Genomic DNA, 13,799 nt, shown 5'->3' with positions numbered 1-13,799 from the left:
TTGTCTCTGCGCGAATTCAGCGCCTTTGTCGATTCAGGCTAGAGCGACGACCTTGGTGGAACGGGCCAAGTCATCTACGCTCAGTACCATAGCATGCGAGCGGGCGGCGTGGCCAACACTCGACCGAATCAGCGTCTTCCTTCGTGACGACTTTGCTGTCTTGCGCCCAATCACCTCGCCCGTTTCCCCCTTTCCTCGCTGGCGGTGGGGGCCACGTTGTCAGCCACCAATGCAGGTACATGCCACCCGGCAGGACCATTTTTACCCAGATGGCACAGTCCCCCTTCCCACGACTGGCTCGACCCTATCAATCGATCGTTGGGCACACGCTTTGCAAGCAGGAGTCGAATCGCGCTCGATCCTGCAGGGCCAGAGATTACAGTACGTGGTCTTACTCTCACCGTACCACGACCGTGGGTGCCGGCCACGCTCGAAATAGCAGCATGAGGTGGCCTGTTTCGAGAATTTCCCGGCGGCGTCCTGGGACCGCCGGCCGCGTCGACTAGTTACGCTGTCGAGAGGCTGCCCACCGGGCGGCCTGCGATGATTTGACAGGACGAACATGTTCAACTAGCAAACTAGGGCCGCCTGCCCGTCATCAATGCGCTTAGGTGATCGAGACCGCCCACCTAAAGCCACCTCCGCTTTGGCGGATCCCCCGTTCCTGGCCGTCCTGTGGTTTGCCTGTCGTGGGTTTGCCCCGAAGAAGCGCAACGCTTGTCGGCTTAGCTTTCCTGGGTCCCCTCCAATAACGAATCATTGCCCCTTTGGGCATGCTCAACCTAGGGTCTATGGCAGGGGGGCAGCCCGCGCTCAGGTCCAGAATCTTGAATGGCTCAATGGCCAGAGGTGGGTGCCAGTGTGAAACGGACGAGGCGTGCTCCCCCGCCCTGTGATTGGGCCACTGTTCCAGCCCACCATTGGGCCATGTACCTGGCCGATGTTTCAGGAACCATCGCCGTCACCCAAAAGCAAGGACCATCGTAACCCCCCATCCTGGAATGATTCGGCCTCGATGATCGGCCGGCACGTCGACCGTAGCTTCAGGGCCAACACGGATCGCCGCTATGCAGATGGTCTCCTTCCTCTGTCGCGCGCGCAAAAAAAGCAGCGCATACTCCGTGCTCAGCCTCCGTCTGACTGCGAGCCACATCGAATCAATACGACCAGGTGGTTCCAACATGAACGACGCCCACGAGAGCCTGCTGCATCTCCTGTTGACTGCTATGCTCCGAGCTCTGAGAGTAAGGATCAAGATGCTTTAACAAGCTTGGGCCACCAACATTTCCGCCCCGCAACCTGCGTTTCGCCTAGACATCCTTTCAATTTATCTGCCTAGGGGCTGGTTGCTATTCTCGAGGCCATTGCATGAACAAGACGTCAATTGTCAAACCGTGCGAGATCAACTGAACCAGTTGGCATGACTACATGTCGATCTCTCAATCTCGATAAGAGCTCGACTATCCGAGCGCCGAGTATTATCACCTGTCGGCTGAAAAGCATGATTCAGACTATACCGTCCACCGATCGGCTCATAGTTTGAGTCAGACTGCAAGACTAACTGGGTTCAGACGTCATTTCCAATCAAGTTGCTGCATCTCTGCTTGCACCACCATGCCAGGCAAGGGAGATGGAACCAGCTAATGTCGGGAGGTTCTCAATCTTCCATTTCGGGAGCCTTGATTCCTCGGATGATTGCTTGCTTCAAGACCTCACAATGTACGATCACGTTTGACAATGTCTTAACGGCCGACTGCTGTACCAATCAAAGGGATATCTTGTTTTTAGTCTACTTAACCTCTTATCTCCATTTGCCAGTTCAAGCTCAGAGCGGATATACGGGGTTCCAGAGTCAGACCACAGGCCAGATGGCTAATCCTCATCCATAGAGTCCCCGTCGTTCTCAGGATCTTCGTCGCCCTCATCAGAGTCTGAACTAGAGTCATCGTCGGCCACGCCAACGAGGCGATCCTCCACCTTGGTGTCAGCCGTGTCTGCGATTCTGTGGGCAAACGCCTGTCGCACGGAAGCGTTGGTGCTAGTGTCCCACACGTGCATGGTGCCTTTGCTTCCAGCTACTGCAAGGCGGAAAGCCACCTCGGAATCCGGGGCGAACGTCGTTGAGAAGACCTTGCCAACATCCAGGTTTCTAGTCACTACCAAGGTGGGCCCGGTAGGTTGGATGTTCCACAATTTGACCGTCTTGTCGGTCGATCCGGTAGCCATGAAGCCGGGGATCTTGGTGTTGATATCAAAGGAAGAAAGCGACTCATCGTGTGCCTGCAACGTCCAGACCGGCTTACTTGCGGCCGGGTTCGAAGGAATGTTGCGGATATCGTGGTAATGGATAATGCCGTTCTCGGTTGAGACGAAAAAGTAATTCGAGTCGTGGGGGTCCCATCTCACATTTTCAACATCGCTCTCCACTCCCCATCGGGGTGCCTTGGCGTCAGGTGCTCGCATATCCGCCGCCACGACCGTCCTGTCGTAACTTCCGCTCAGCAGCACAGTGGACTCGACCGAGTGCCACGCCAGCGAGCAGACCTTGTCGGTATGGTAGCTGTAGGACTTGGCACACTTGGCCGTGTTGAGATCCCACAGCTTGACCGTCTTGTCGGCAGACGCGGACGCCAGGAGGTTCCGGTGCTGCCTGTTGGCGGCGAGAGAGAGCACAGCGTCGACGTGGTACTCGTCGTTGGCCTTCTTTGACTTCTTTTTCTTCTTCTTCTGCTTGTCCGCCTCGGGGTTGCCGCCCTGGCCGAGGATGGCGTTGGGATACATGCAGTCCACCGTGTCCAGGTCCCACACCTCGATATCGGGGTCCATGGTTCCGACAGCGACGAAGTTGGCGGTCGAGTCCTTGTCCACGTTCGGTTTCGAGACGGGGATGTCTAACCACTCGACGCAGAGGGGTATGGCGGGGAGCATGATATCGTGGTGGACGTAGAGGTTGTCGGCGGAGTCCTCGTAGACGTAGACCTCGAGGTGGGCCAGCTCGTCCTCGACCTTGGCAGCCAGCAGCAGGTTGTCGGTGGCTAGGATCTGCAGCTCCTCGCGATCGTCGTCGTCGTCATCTTGGCCGTCGGGCACGGTGATGTAGGGGTCGTCCTTGTTGTTTTCGTAGTAGGCTAACGATTTGATATTGCCAAACATGTCCATTCTCTGGCCCTCGGGCTGGTTCTCGTCCTCGTCGTCATCGTAGTGCTCCAGGTCGTACTCCTTGAGGTCGTCGTCGTTGATGTCGACGTCGCCCCTATGCAAGCTCGTCAGCAAGGGTTAAAAGACAGAAGAGAGCAAGCAGCATGGCCGTGAAGACCGGCTGGGGGAGAGTTTCCCTTACCCGTCTGCCTCTTCCTCTGCGGCATCCGACTTTGCGTGTGCCGTGCCGCCATGAGCGACGTTAGCGCCGCCGTCTTCGTCTTGTTGCGCCTCCTCGAGGTCCTCGTTCGCATCGTCGAGCTGCAGCTTTGCGAGCTCGGCTATGCGCTCGAACTCGGCCTCGTCGAAGTTGTACTTGGTCGGGAAGGGCGCCGCAAAGCCGCGCGGCACCCACGATGCGGTGGTGATCATGGAAGACATGGCGAGGCGCGGGGGCTTGCTCAACGAGAGTGTGGGCGGCAGATGCGAGCTGTCACCGTCGCCGCTGTAGAAAATAAATAAATCGTCGAGGTCCCCCCACTACGACGTTCTCCAAAATTTCCGTACAGAATTTGGGAAATTCTTGAAATTTTAGCGGGGCTTATCTTATCGCGACCCCAGTCATTGCCATAGTACAGGAGACCTCAAGCTCCCAGCCCGCTGTCCGCCGTCCGCTGGTGCGGTGACCAAGGAGACGACGAACTTGGCAGACCCCGGGGTCCGTTCCTGTCTGTCTCTTCCTCCGCGCCGCAGCCATTGAACAGCTGCTCCACGACACAACCGCCGCTGCAGGCCTCGGAAACTATGGATCGCGACGGCGGCAACTTCAGCCCCAAGCGGCGGAAGCTGGACTTCAACCCCCTGAGGTCTGACGACCGGTACTCGACCCTGCCGAACCGCCCGTCGCGCTTCGCCGCCAGCAAGACTGCCTCTCGCGCGTCCACGCCCCGCCAGCGCGAGTTCGACACCCCGGAGCCCCTGGTGGACGACGGCGACCAGGCCGCCCTGGACAGAGACTGGTACCTCGGCGATGAGAACGGCCACACCTTTGGCGACGAGTCGCACGACCCCTTTGCCGCCTACGACACCACCTGGGTCGAGCAGCGCCAGCGCGAGCAGGCCATGGTCGAGAAGAAGGCCGGCCAGAAACACCTGAACGTCCGCCAGCTGCAGAGGCAGAAGGACAACGATGCCTGGGAGACGAACCGCATGCTGACGTCCGGCGTCGCCCAACGCCGCTTCGGCGACGATTTCGACGACGACGACGAGGGCACGCGCGTGCATTTGCTGGTTCACGACCTCAAGCCGCCCTTCCTGGACGGGAGGACCGTCTTCACCAAACAGCTGGAGCCCGTGCCCGCCGTCAGGGATTACCAGAGCGACATGGCCGTCTTCAGTCGCAAGGGCAGCCGCGTCGTCAAGGAGAGGAGGCAGCAGCGAGAGAGGCAGCGCCAGGCACAGGAGGCCACAAAGGTGGCTGGCACCAACCTGGGAAATCTCATGGGGGTCAAGGAGGACGACGGCGACAGTGCGCTGCCCATCGCGGCCGAGGAAGAGGCCACGAAGACCGGCGGCAACAAGTTCAGCGAGCACATGAAGAAGAGCGAGGGCGCCTCCGACTTCAGCAAGAGCAAGACGCTCAGGGAGCAGCGGGAGTACCTACCTGCTTTTGCCGTCAGGGAAGACCTTATGCGCGTCATCCGGGACAACCAGGTCACCATCGTCGTCGGTGAGACAGGCTCCGGCAAGACCACCCAGCTCACCCAGTTTTTGTATGAAGATGGCTACGGCACCCGGGGCATGATTGCTTGCACGCAACCCAGGAGAGTGGCAGCCATGAGTGTCGCCAAGCGTGTGGCCGAGGAGATGGAGGTGAAACTGGGCAGCACCGTGGGCTACGCCATCCGATTCGAGGATTGCACGAGCGACGACACCGTCATCAAGTATATGACGGACGGTATCCTCCTGCGAGAGTCGCTGAACGAACAAGACCTCGACCGCTACTCCTGTGTCATCATGGACGAGGCACACGAGAGAGCGCTCAACACCGACGTGTTGATGGGTCTCTTCAAAAAGATCTTGCAACGCCGGACCGACCTCAAGCTGATCGTCACGTCGGCCACCATGAACTCCAAGAGGTTCTCCGAATTCTTCGGCGGCGCACCCGAGTTCTTCATTCCAGGCCGTACCTTTCCGGTTGACGTCATGTTCCATGGGTCTTCAGTTGATGACTACGTCGATGCAGCTGTGCAGCAGGCCCTGAGAATACACGTCTCAATGGGTGCCGGGGATATCTTGGTCTTCATGACCGGTCAGGAGGACATTGAATGCACGTGTGAGCTGCTGAGGGAGAGACTAGACGCGCTGAATGACCCGCCGAAGCTCAGCATCCTCCCTATTTACAGTCAGATGCCAGCGGATCTCCAAGCCAAGATTTTCGATCGAGCAGCACCGGGGGTTCGGAAGTGCATTGTCGCAACCAACATTGCAGAGACCAGTTTGACAGTCGATGGTATCATGTATGTGGTGGACGCAGGGTATTCAAAGCTCAAGGTGTACAACCCGAGAATGGGCATGGACACCCTGCAAATTACCCCTATCTCTCAAGCCAACGCCGGCCAGCGCGCTGGTCGAGCTGGAAGAACCGGGCCCGGAAAAGCCTTCAGACTATACACCGAGAAAGCCTACAAGGACGAGCTCTATATCGCCACAATTCCCGAGATTCAGCGTACGAACCTCAGCAACACCGTCTTGTTGATCAAGTCTCTCGGAGTCCGTGATCTACTGGACTTCAATTTCATGGACCCCCCTCCACAGGAAGTTATTACTACATCCTTGTTCGACCTTTGGGCGCTGGGTGCCCTTGACAATATTGGCGAGTTGACAGGCTTGGGGTCCAAGATGAATGCTTTCCCCATGGATCCGCCCTTGGCCAAGTTGCTCATCATGTCGGAAGAATACGGTTGCAGTGAGGAAATGGTCACCATCGTCTCTATGCTGTCCGTCCCCAACGTCTTCTACCGCCCGAAGGAGCGGCAAGAGGAGTCTGACGCAGCACGGGAGAAGTTCTTTGTGCCCGAGTCCGACCATTTGACCTACCTGCACGTATATTCTCAATGGAAGTCCAATGGCTACTCCGACGGTTGGTGCACACGCCACTTCCTGCACCCCAAGTCGCTCCGGAGGGCCAAGGAGATCCGCGACCAGCTGCTCGACATCATGAACATGCAGAAGATGCAGATGATTAGCTGTGGCACGGACTGGGACGTCATTCGCAAGTGTATCTGCTCCGGGTACTATCACCAGGCCGCCAAGGTCAAAGGCATTGGCGAGTACGTCAACCTCCGGACCTCGGTGACGGTGCAGCTGCACCCAACCAGTGCCCTCTACGGCCTCGGCTTCTTGCCCGACTACGTCGTTTACCACGAGCTCATCCTTACCAGCAAGGAGTACATGTCTACGGTGACATCGGTCGACCCGCACTGGCTGGCCGAGCTGGGCGGCGTCTTCTACTCTGTCAAGGAGAAGGGCTACTCGGCCCGTGAGAAGCGCATCACTGAGACCGAGTTTAATCGCAAGATGGAGATCGAGGCTCAGATGGCCGTCGATAAGCAGAAAGAGCAGGACAGGCTGCAGGCCGAGGCGCTGGGTCCTGCCAAGACGACTGCTGTTGCCGCCAAGGGGCCCAAGAAGGTCGTCACCTCGGGCGCTGTCAAGAAGCCCGTTGTCAAGAGGAAGGCCAGGGGATTTTAAGACGTCATTTTGATCATACTGAGGCGTTATAGAGCGGGTTACATTTACATAACATAGTATCATGACTGACATATCAAGAAATTTGTTATACCCTGGGTTTGTGCTGTGACTTTTCTTCCAAGACATTCTCCATGATCAGTACCTATCTAGGTACTTAGGTGTCTGATACAGACGGCCTTGACAGCCAGTGAAAAGGCAACGAATGCAGTTTGCCATGCATCGAAATCACGAAACAAGTATCAAAGAGTATGACTATGCTGCAACTGCCTCTTCAAGTTACAGAACTTTGGCTACGTCACCCAAACTGTCTCTGTTGAAACTCTCAGTGTTGACCATGACCGCCTTGGGACTAGGGCTATCTACATGACCGTCATACGATTGATTGTACTGGCTGGACAGGTTGCTATTGGTGGTTTCCGCGCTCTCCCTGAATCCTCATCTGCCGAAACTCAAATAGGGACTGTGATGCAATCCTTATTGGGTGGGATGTGTGATGTATTAAAGATGGGGAATGCAAGTATCCGTGGCACCCACTAAGGTGGGTTACCACACAACTAGCTTATCTCCTTGTGCAGCTATCTATGTGTATACCCCCTTTACTAAAACGTATCAGACTGCATTGCCAGGGTCATGTCAGAACATAAAGCTCTGCCATCCTCCCCCGCAGGGCAACGTCACTTACATCACCCCTTTCCACTGCAATTAGCACTCACTGAAAGCCTCCTCCTCCTCCTCCTCCTCCTCCACCGCCCGCTCACACCGCCCCCTGAAACAACCTGACACAAACGCACCACCATGGCATCCCAAGGCGGCAGCAACGACAACAATAAGTCGGCAGACGCGCCACCATATACTCGCGAGGAGAGGGCTTGGCTAAAGGACAACTACCGGGGCGAGTTCCACTTCGTCAACAGCTACGAGCTCAGCATTCACAGCGACGCGGACCAAGAGGAGGGCCGGCGAATCGCGCGCGGCCTGATCGAGTCGGACAGCCTCGGCTCCGAGAGTGGCGCCGGGCAGGAACAGCAGCAGCAGTCTAGCGGAAGTCAGGGTCAGAAGTCCGCTGAGACCCGGAAGTAGGCCAGGCTTGTTGCCCTTTCGGTGGTGGAGAGGGGATGTGTGAGCGACGTCCTTGTCTTCATGACCTGGGTATATGGAGAAATAATCCCAGTGGGTATAGCATCTTATATGTGCTGGTATAACACGTAAGGTGTTAGAAATTGAAATATAGTGGGGAGAAAGAAAGCGCGTTGTGAGAAGACTTCAAGTTCCCTGAATCAAAACCACCAATCTGTGACTAAATGGTCATTCATGTTATTTGTCTGTGTTAGCAGTTGGTTCGACTGAGTCGCAACCGAAACGAAGAGCGCGCTTGGGTGGTGTCATGAACAGGAGTTCTTGATGCCCCGGAGTGCGCGTGATATCACGTTTACACACAGTAGTTTTCTTTGAGACCATTTGCCACCGTCAAGCAGTCCATTCACCTTCAAGATCCACTAGATTCGAGGGACGCACTTTGAATAGTAGTCATCAATCATACAGCCCTGATCAGGCTCTCCGTTTTTCTTTCTGGATCTGTGCCTCGCCCCCTTGCCCCTCTGTCTTTTGATATAAGACATCCAACATCTCAGCCCACTCCCAGAGGCGGTTACTCGGCGGTCCATACCTGCTACGCCTGCCGCTTGCCCACGATCTCCTTGGCCTTGATGGCCGTCGCCTCGACGACGAGGTCGTGCTCGAAGCTGTGGATCCTCTCCGTGAGGGCCTCGAGGCTCTCGCCCTCCTTGATCACGATCTCCTTGACCAGGATGGGCGCGCCCCGGTCCACCTCCTCCACGACGTGGTGGATCATGATGCCCGTGGTCGCGTTGGCGAGCGTCCCGGCCAGGAAGTCCTTGTGTGCCCGCGCGATCGCGCCCGCACCATCGTACATGCCTGAACAGGGGGGACGTCACGTATCAGTCACGTGAGGTCTGGGGAGGAATGCAAAAGCGAAAAAGGGAGGAAGAAAAACTGACCTGGCAGCGCCGGGTGGAGGTTGATGCAATCGATGCCCGCGGCATTCAACGGCCGCAGGAAGTCGGCCGAGAAGACGTGCATCCAGCCGGCGAGGACGACGAGCTCGGGCTTGTCGGCCAGTATCCGCTCGGCCAGGGCGGCGTCGTACTTTGCGCGGGCCTCCTTGACCCTGGCCTCGTCCTTCTCGCCGGCCTTCTTGAAGCCGTGGCTGACGATGTTGAAGTAGTCGGTCGGGATGCCGGCCTTGGCCGCGCGCTCGAGCGCATAGGCGTCCTTCTTGTTGACCGTGACCTTGATGATCCTGCCCGGGATCCGGCCGCTCTGGCAGTTGTCGATCAGGGCCTGCAGGTTGCTTCCATTGCCGGAGCACAGCACTGAGATCCGCGCTTCCGCCATGCTGGAGTCTAGTTTCTTGGTTTCTTGGGTGCAAGAGCGGCCTGGTCGTCGGAAAACTTGCCCCGTTCCCGGCGAAGAAGATGCAGTGGCGCCGGCTGCAGATCCGGCTGCCCCGCGGTTGAGCCGGTGCTGACCGAGTTTAGCATCCCAATTTTGCACAGCTGCCAGGCTAGCAGGTATCCTGGAGTAGGGGCTCCATCTGGCTTTCTTCGAGGAGCCATTCTCTACTATCCCTTTGTTTTCAGCCGAATATAAGCAGTTCGAGATGTATTGCACCTGCATGTGTCAAATCATGTTTGTTCTACTGGTTTTGCGTTGATAAGGCGGAAATTGTCTGACAGTCGGCGTTTAAACGCCCTGCGCGGTGCACTAAAAACATCACACCATCGATGGCATGAACTACAGAGACACGAGCGGCTAGGAATATACGCTTCAGATCAATAATATTATTAGCTCGGTACCCTGGTTTAAGCTACGATAGCTAGACCCAACTTGACGCTGCCTTGAGTCTCTATTATCCAAGCAGACAAGGCACTTTCTTCCCCATGACCCAGTTGGCTAATTTGCCTTGCTGTGCGCAGCGACGATGCGCAACCCTGCCCCCCCGTTTTTGAACGCCGCCGCTGAAACAAGGCCCAAATGATTATTATAGACAAGACAAGATAGTAGAGAAATGCCCATGGGAGGAGTCGTCCGTTGCCCTCCTGCGCCACATATTCCCGCAAGCAGCTTCCTCGAGGACTTGGACCCCCGACCTGTGCTGGTTTCTATACATCGTGTACAAGCAACAAAGGAGATTCGTTACAATCGTGTGCACAAATAAGCATTTATGCGTCTCGTGAGCGGGCCGAAAAAGATGAGCTGGGACTAACCCTCCTCGAGCTCTCTACGACCTCTGCCGCGCTGCCGAGGAGATCAACATGTTGATCGGACGACGGGTCAACTCGACTAATGTTGTGTTGGTGGACATAGCCAAAACTTGTAGGGCGTTCATCACCGCTATCCCCAGGGAGGCTTGCGGAGGGCATCTCGGTATCAGTGGCGCCGACTGAGGAACTCGAGAGCCGCTTTTGTGAGTTCGTGCGATCAAATGGTAACCGCGAAGAGGAGCCGATGCCAACCTGTAGGTTTTTGGAGGCTTCTGTTGGCGGGACTAAGTTGAAAGAGGGATTGTTGAATCGATCGACACTCGAATTGCGTTTGGAACTCTTCCTGGGAACTTCTGGCAGCGGTATGATCTCGACGTCCTTCGCAGTCCTCTGGGACGGCTGCCGGTTGGTTCTCGTGGAGTGAATCCTACTCGGAAACCTGAAGCTCTCGCCAGCATCCAAATCCGGAAGCAAGGGAGGGTTCTCTGACACACGCGGTCTTTCATCGTCTGACGCGTCGTCACTCTCGGACCCTCTGCCAGACTCTCTCTCGATGGCCGGGCCGTCTTTCGAAGTGGTGTCCCTAGTCGTCTGTTTTTCCACCTTCGTCTTCGGAGCATCGTCTTCGTCGTCGCTCTCGATCGGGCCATTGCGCAAAACTCCCATGGCGACAGGTATTCCTTCAGGAGCTCCGTCGTCGCTCAGGTCCCCTCCTCGCGCCTTCATCGCCGGTGGCATCCTCGCGCTGCGCACCACTTCAAAACCTTTGCCCTTTTCTTTCGTCTTTCCGCCGAACAGGCTCTTAATCCAACCAGTTGCAGTAGCGACCGGGCTAGTCGGGTCTGCGGGCCCAGTCCCCATTCTTCGGCGGCCTGGCGAATCAGAGTTCAGCGCAGGTCCTCGTACGCCATAATAGAAGTCCACCTCTCTCGTCGAGTAGTCTGCTCTAGGGGCGAAGACAGGCATGTAAGATGCTGGGGCAGGCGTAGGTGTCGCTCTACCTGAGCCGGACCTCTCGAAGTCGGGAGCATCAAGGAACGGCCCACCCGCTTGACTGAGGCGTCTGTCGGCAAGGTCGATACTACCGATCGAACCACGGCCACGTCCAGGTGGGGATGCACCGATATCGTCATTAGTGTTTCTGCGCGCTCGAGGGGGCCGATAGTAGGGGTCTGCAGCTGGCTGTGGTCGCGTGGCATGTCCTGGTGATGGCACAAAGGAGAAGGTACTGGCATCTGCCCCTGGTGTCGTCGGCGTAAACACGCTCCCTCCCATTGGGCCAGAGAAGCCATCCATGCTGCGTCCGTCTAGAGCACTGGAGCTTCGCTTCTGGTTATGAAGAAGAATGCCCATGGTGCCTGCAGAATCGCTCCTCACGCGGCCATATCCTCCTTTGGAGGAGTTGTAGGCATCCAGCATGCCTGTTGTGCTTAGCTGACTCTGTCGAGAGGCGGCGCCGCGCCTCGAGACACGCCTTTGTAGTTGACGAGCGCCGAAGATCTTGGAGAGACCACCGCGCGTCTGACCTCGGACATCGTCACCTCCAGCACCGCACATTCTCGCAATGACCTCGATAGTCGTCTGCAGTGCGTTGAGGAAGAATCCAAAAACAAGAACAGCCCCGTGAAACAAGAGAATGACGTATCCAATCCAGTCCCTCTGCCCCTCGGTAACGCCCATCGACGGCGCAAAGGCAACCATGAGAATCACAGCGAGAAACCGCATGAGCGAAAAGCCCGTGTGGTATGCATTCATGTTCGTCGGTGAGTGAAATGGGCGGAATGCATGAATTGTGAGCATCTGGATGACCTCGCACACAGCAAGTATCACTATCTGAGCGATCCCCGAAAGCTGCACAGCGCCGATCGCAATGCCGCGGATGAATGTTAGTATTATAGGCACAAGAGCGAATGGAGCCGCCTCGTCGGAGTAGGTGTTGTATAACGGGCCGTATAGAAGTACCGTAGGAAGGTCGTCGAACAGATGCGCGCGTGGCTTGGTCGTAACAATGAGATACATCAAGTATGATGCGAAGCCTATGATCAACGCGAGAGTGACGACAGCCATTGCTACCAAGACCACGAGTGACTCCGCAGCGACGACTAGTTGAAACGTCGATAGAGCGACGATTGGTAGAAGAAAGTAGTTGAAAACCAAACGGATAACAACTCCCATAGAGAACGGCATGTTCTTGGCTCGTAGGTCTTCTTCCGGTGTGTCCTTGATGAACCTCAGAAGCCACCGTGCGACGAATCCGAGCTGGACTGCAACGAGTACTGCGCCGATAATGACCAGCAGCCAGATCATCATCCCAGCCCATATATCCTCAACTTCGGCCATGCCCACCAATTGCGACAGTCTTTGCATTCCAAGTGTTCCGTTGGTGACGTAGACACCGTCAACCAAGCTTTCCCATGGATCAGCCCCTGCAACAAAACTCTCATTGAACATGAGTGACGACCATGCAGCATTGCTGACTGCCGGCTGGTAAAAACCAGGATAGTTCAGAGTCAGACCGCCCGTCAAGACAATGAACTGTATATATTGAATGCAGTCACCAAATCCTGGCGTCACCAATCGAAGAAGATCGTGGTCTCTCCCATAGTTCGAGGTCCAATGGAAAACATCACTCGTTCCCCACGGGCTGAACACGGCTGCAAATATTGTCGCAAAGGCGACCAAGAGAAGGACGAAGAGCGGGAGGAACCTGAGGAACCACGATATGCCTCCAAGACTCGGTGTCACTGTTGCTGATACGCAGCCAATGCGCGTGGCGCTTTCGTCGCCGTAGAGAATGATGAAAGTCGGGGCAAAAGATGCGAAGGCATACGTGGAGCTGAAGTTGTGGGACATGTTGAAATATGGTAAGCCATATGGCTTCTCCCTGTGGTCTGCGTCAGTAAAGGATTGTGAAGGATAGCCATGGGCGGGCTAGGTGTGTCGGAACACCTACATCGTGATCGAGTCATCCCAGACAGGACCCAAGGGACACGACCCATTCTGGATGTTCTCACAGAAGCTTCGGTCTGAGGAAAACGGCTTGTATGAGGCGACATCGACTTTGCTGTGCAGGGTCGTCGCGTTCTTCTGGATGGGTTCGTCCTGTATCTTCCCCAGCAGCGACTGGGTCCCGTTTATCCATTCGGTGCTATTCCAGGGGGGCAAAGGGTCGGTCCCAACCTTGCCAGTCACGTTTCCCCAAACAGTAATGAGAAGGTTGTTCGGGTCTTCCAAGTCGAATTTCGCGTCTAGTTGAACTGGAACCCATTGCAGCTGAGCAGTCCCGTCGTCTTTGTTATACCAAATGTAATTATCCGGTAGGCAATTGTCGAAGGGCAAAAAGACTGCTGACACGGTCGGGGCCAAGAGAAGGGGGCCAAGCAATGCTGCGCGTTTCCAAGGTGAACTGGGTTTTCGTCGAAACCGACGGCTGGACGACGGCGCGTGCCGTACGTTGAGGTCATGGTTGCCTGCCCATCGTTTACTTGTCGCAACGTTCCGTGGCTGCTGGACGCCGGCTGGCCCCTTTTCACAATTACGGATGTGGTCTTCGCTAGGCCCAGCGCCGCCACGGACATGGCCCGAGATTCGGTCAAAGGCGTTCGGCATCGTTGTCGAGAGATC

General features: G+C 56.3%; 4 protein-coding genes across 4 annotated transcripts; 2 read left to right on the top strand and 2 right to left on the bottom strand.

The window, feature by feature from the left end:
* Positions 1-1,872: 1,872 nt before the first annotated feature.
* JN550_003428 (uncharacterized protein) lies at positions 1,873-3,579 on the bottom strand (the record flags this gene model as incomplete). Its single annotated transcript, XM_049314831.1, has 2 exons — positions 1,873-3,253; positions 3,341-3,579. 2 exons carry the CDS (start codon positions 3,577-3,579, stop codon positions 1,873-1,875), a joined length of 1,620 nt encoding a protein of 539 aa, XP_049174619.1.
* Positions 3,580-3,942: 363 nt separating this feature from the next.
* On the top strand, positions 3,943-6,891 carry JN550_003427 (uncharacterized protein; the record flags this gene model as incomplete). The annotated part of the gene is made up of 1 exon (XM_049314830.1): positions 3,943-6,891. The coding sequence occupies one exon, from the start codon at positions 3,943-3,945 to the stop codon at positions 6,889-6,891; it is 2,949 nt and encodes a 982-aa protein (XP_049174618.1).
* A 795-nt stretch (positions 6,892-7,686) lies between these two features.
* JN550_003426 (uncharacterized protein) lies at positions 7,687-7,971 on the top strand (the record flags this gene model as incomplete). Its single annotated transcript, XM_049314829.1, has 1 exon — positions 7,687-7,971. The coding sequence occupies one exon, from the start codon at positions 7,687-7,689 to the stop codon at positions 7,969-7,971; it is 285 nt and encodes a 94-aa protein (XP_049174617.1).
* A 589-nt stretch (positions 7,972-8,560) lies between these two features.
* Positions 8,561-13,784, bottom strand: JN550_003425 (uncharacterized protein; the record flags this gene model as incomplete). The annotated part of the gene is made up of 4 exons (XM_049314828.1): positions 8,561-8,826; positions 8,910-9,582; positions 10,179-13,059; positions 13,129-13,784. The coding sequence occupies 4 exons, from the start codon at positions 13,782-13,784 to the stop codon at positions 8,561-8,563; spliced, it is 4,476 nt and encodes a 1,491-aa protein (XP_049174616.1).
* Between the last annotated feature and the right edge of the window lie 15 nt (positions 13,785-13,799).

The sequence above is a fragment of the Neoarthrinium moseri genome (genome assembly GCF_022829205.1).
Source record: "Neoarthrinium moseri strain CBS 164.80 chromosome Unknown scaffold8_Wmoseri_CBS_16480, whole genome shotgun sequence".
Taxonomy (NCBI): Eukaryota; Fungi; Ascomycota; class Sordariomycetes; order Amphisphaeriales; family Apiosporaceae; genus Neoarthrinium; species Neoarthrinium moseri.
Note: the sequence above shows the minus strand (reverse complement) of the source record. Positions and strands in the feature narration are given on the sequence as shown.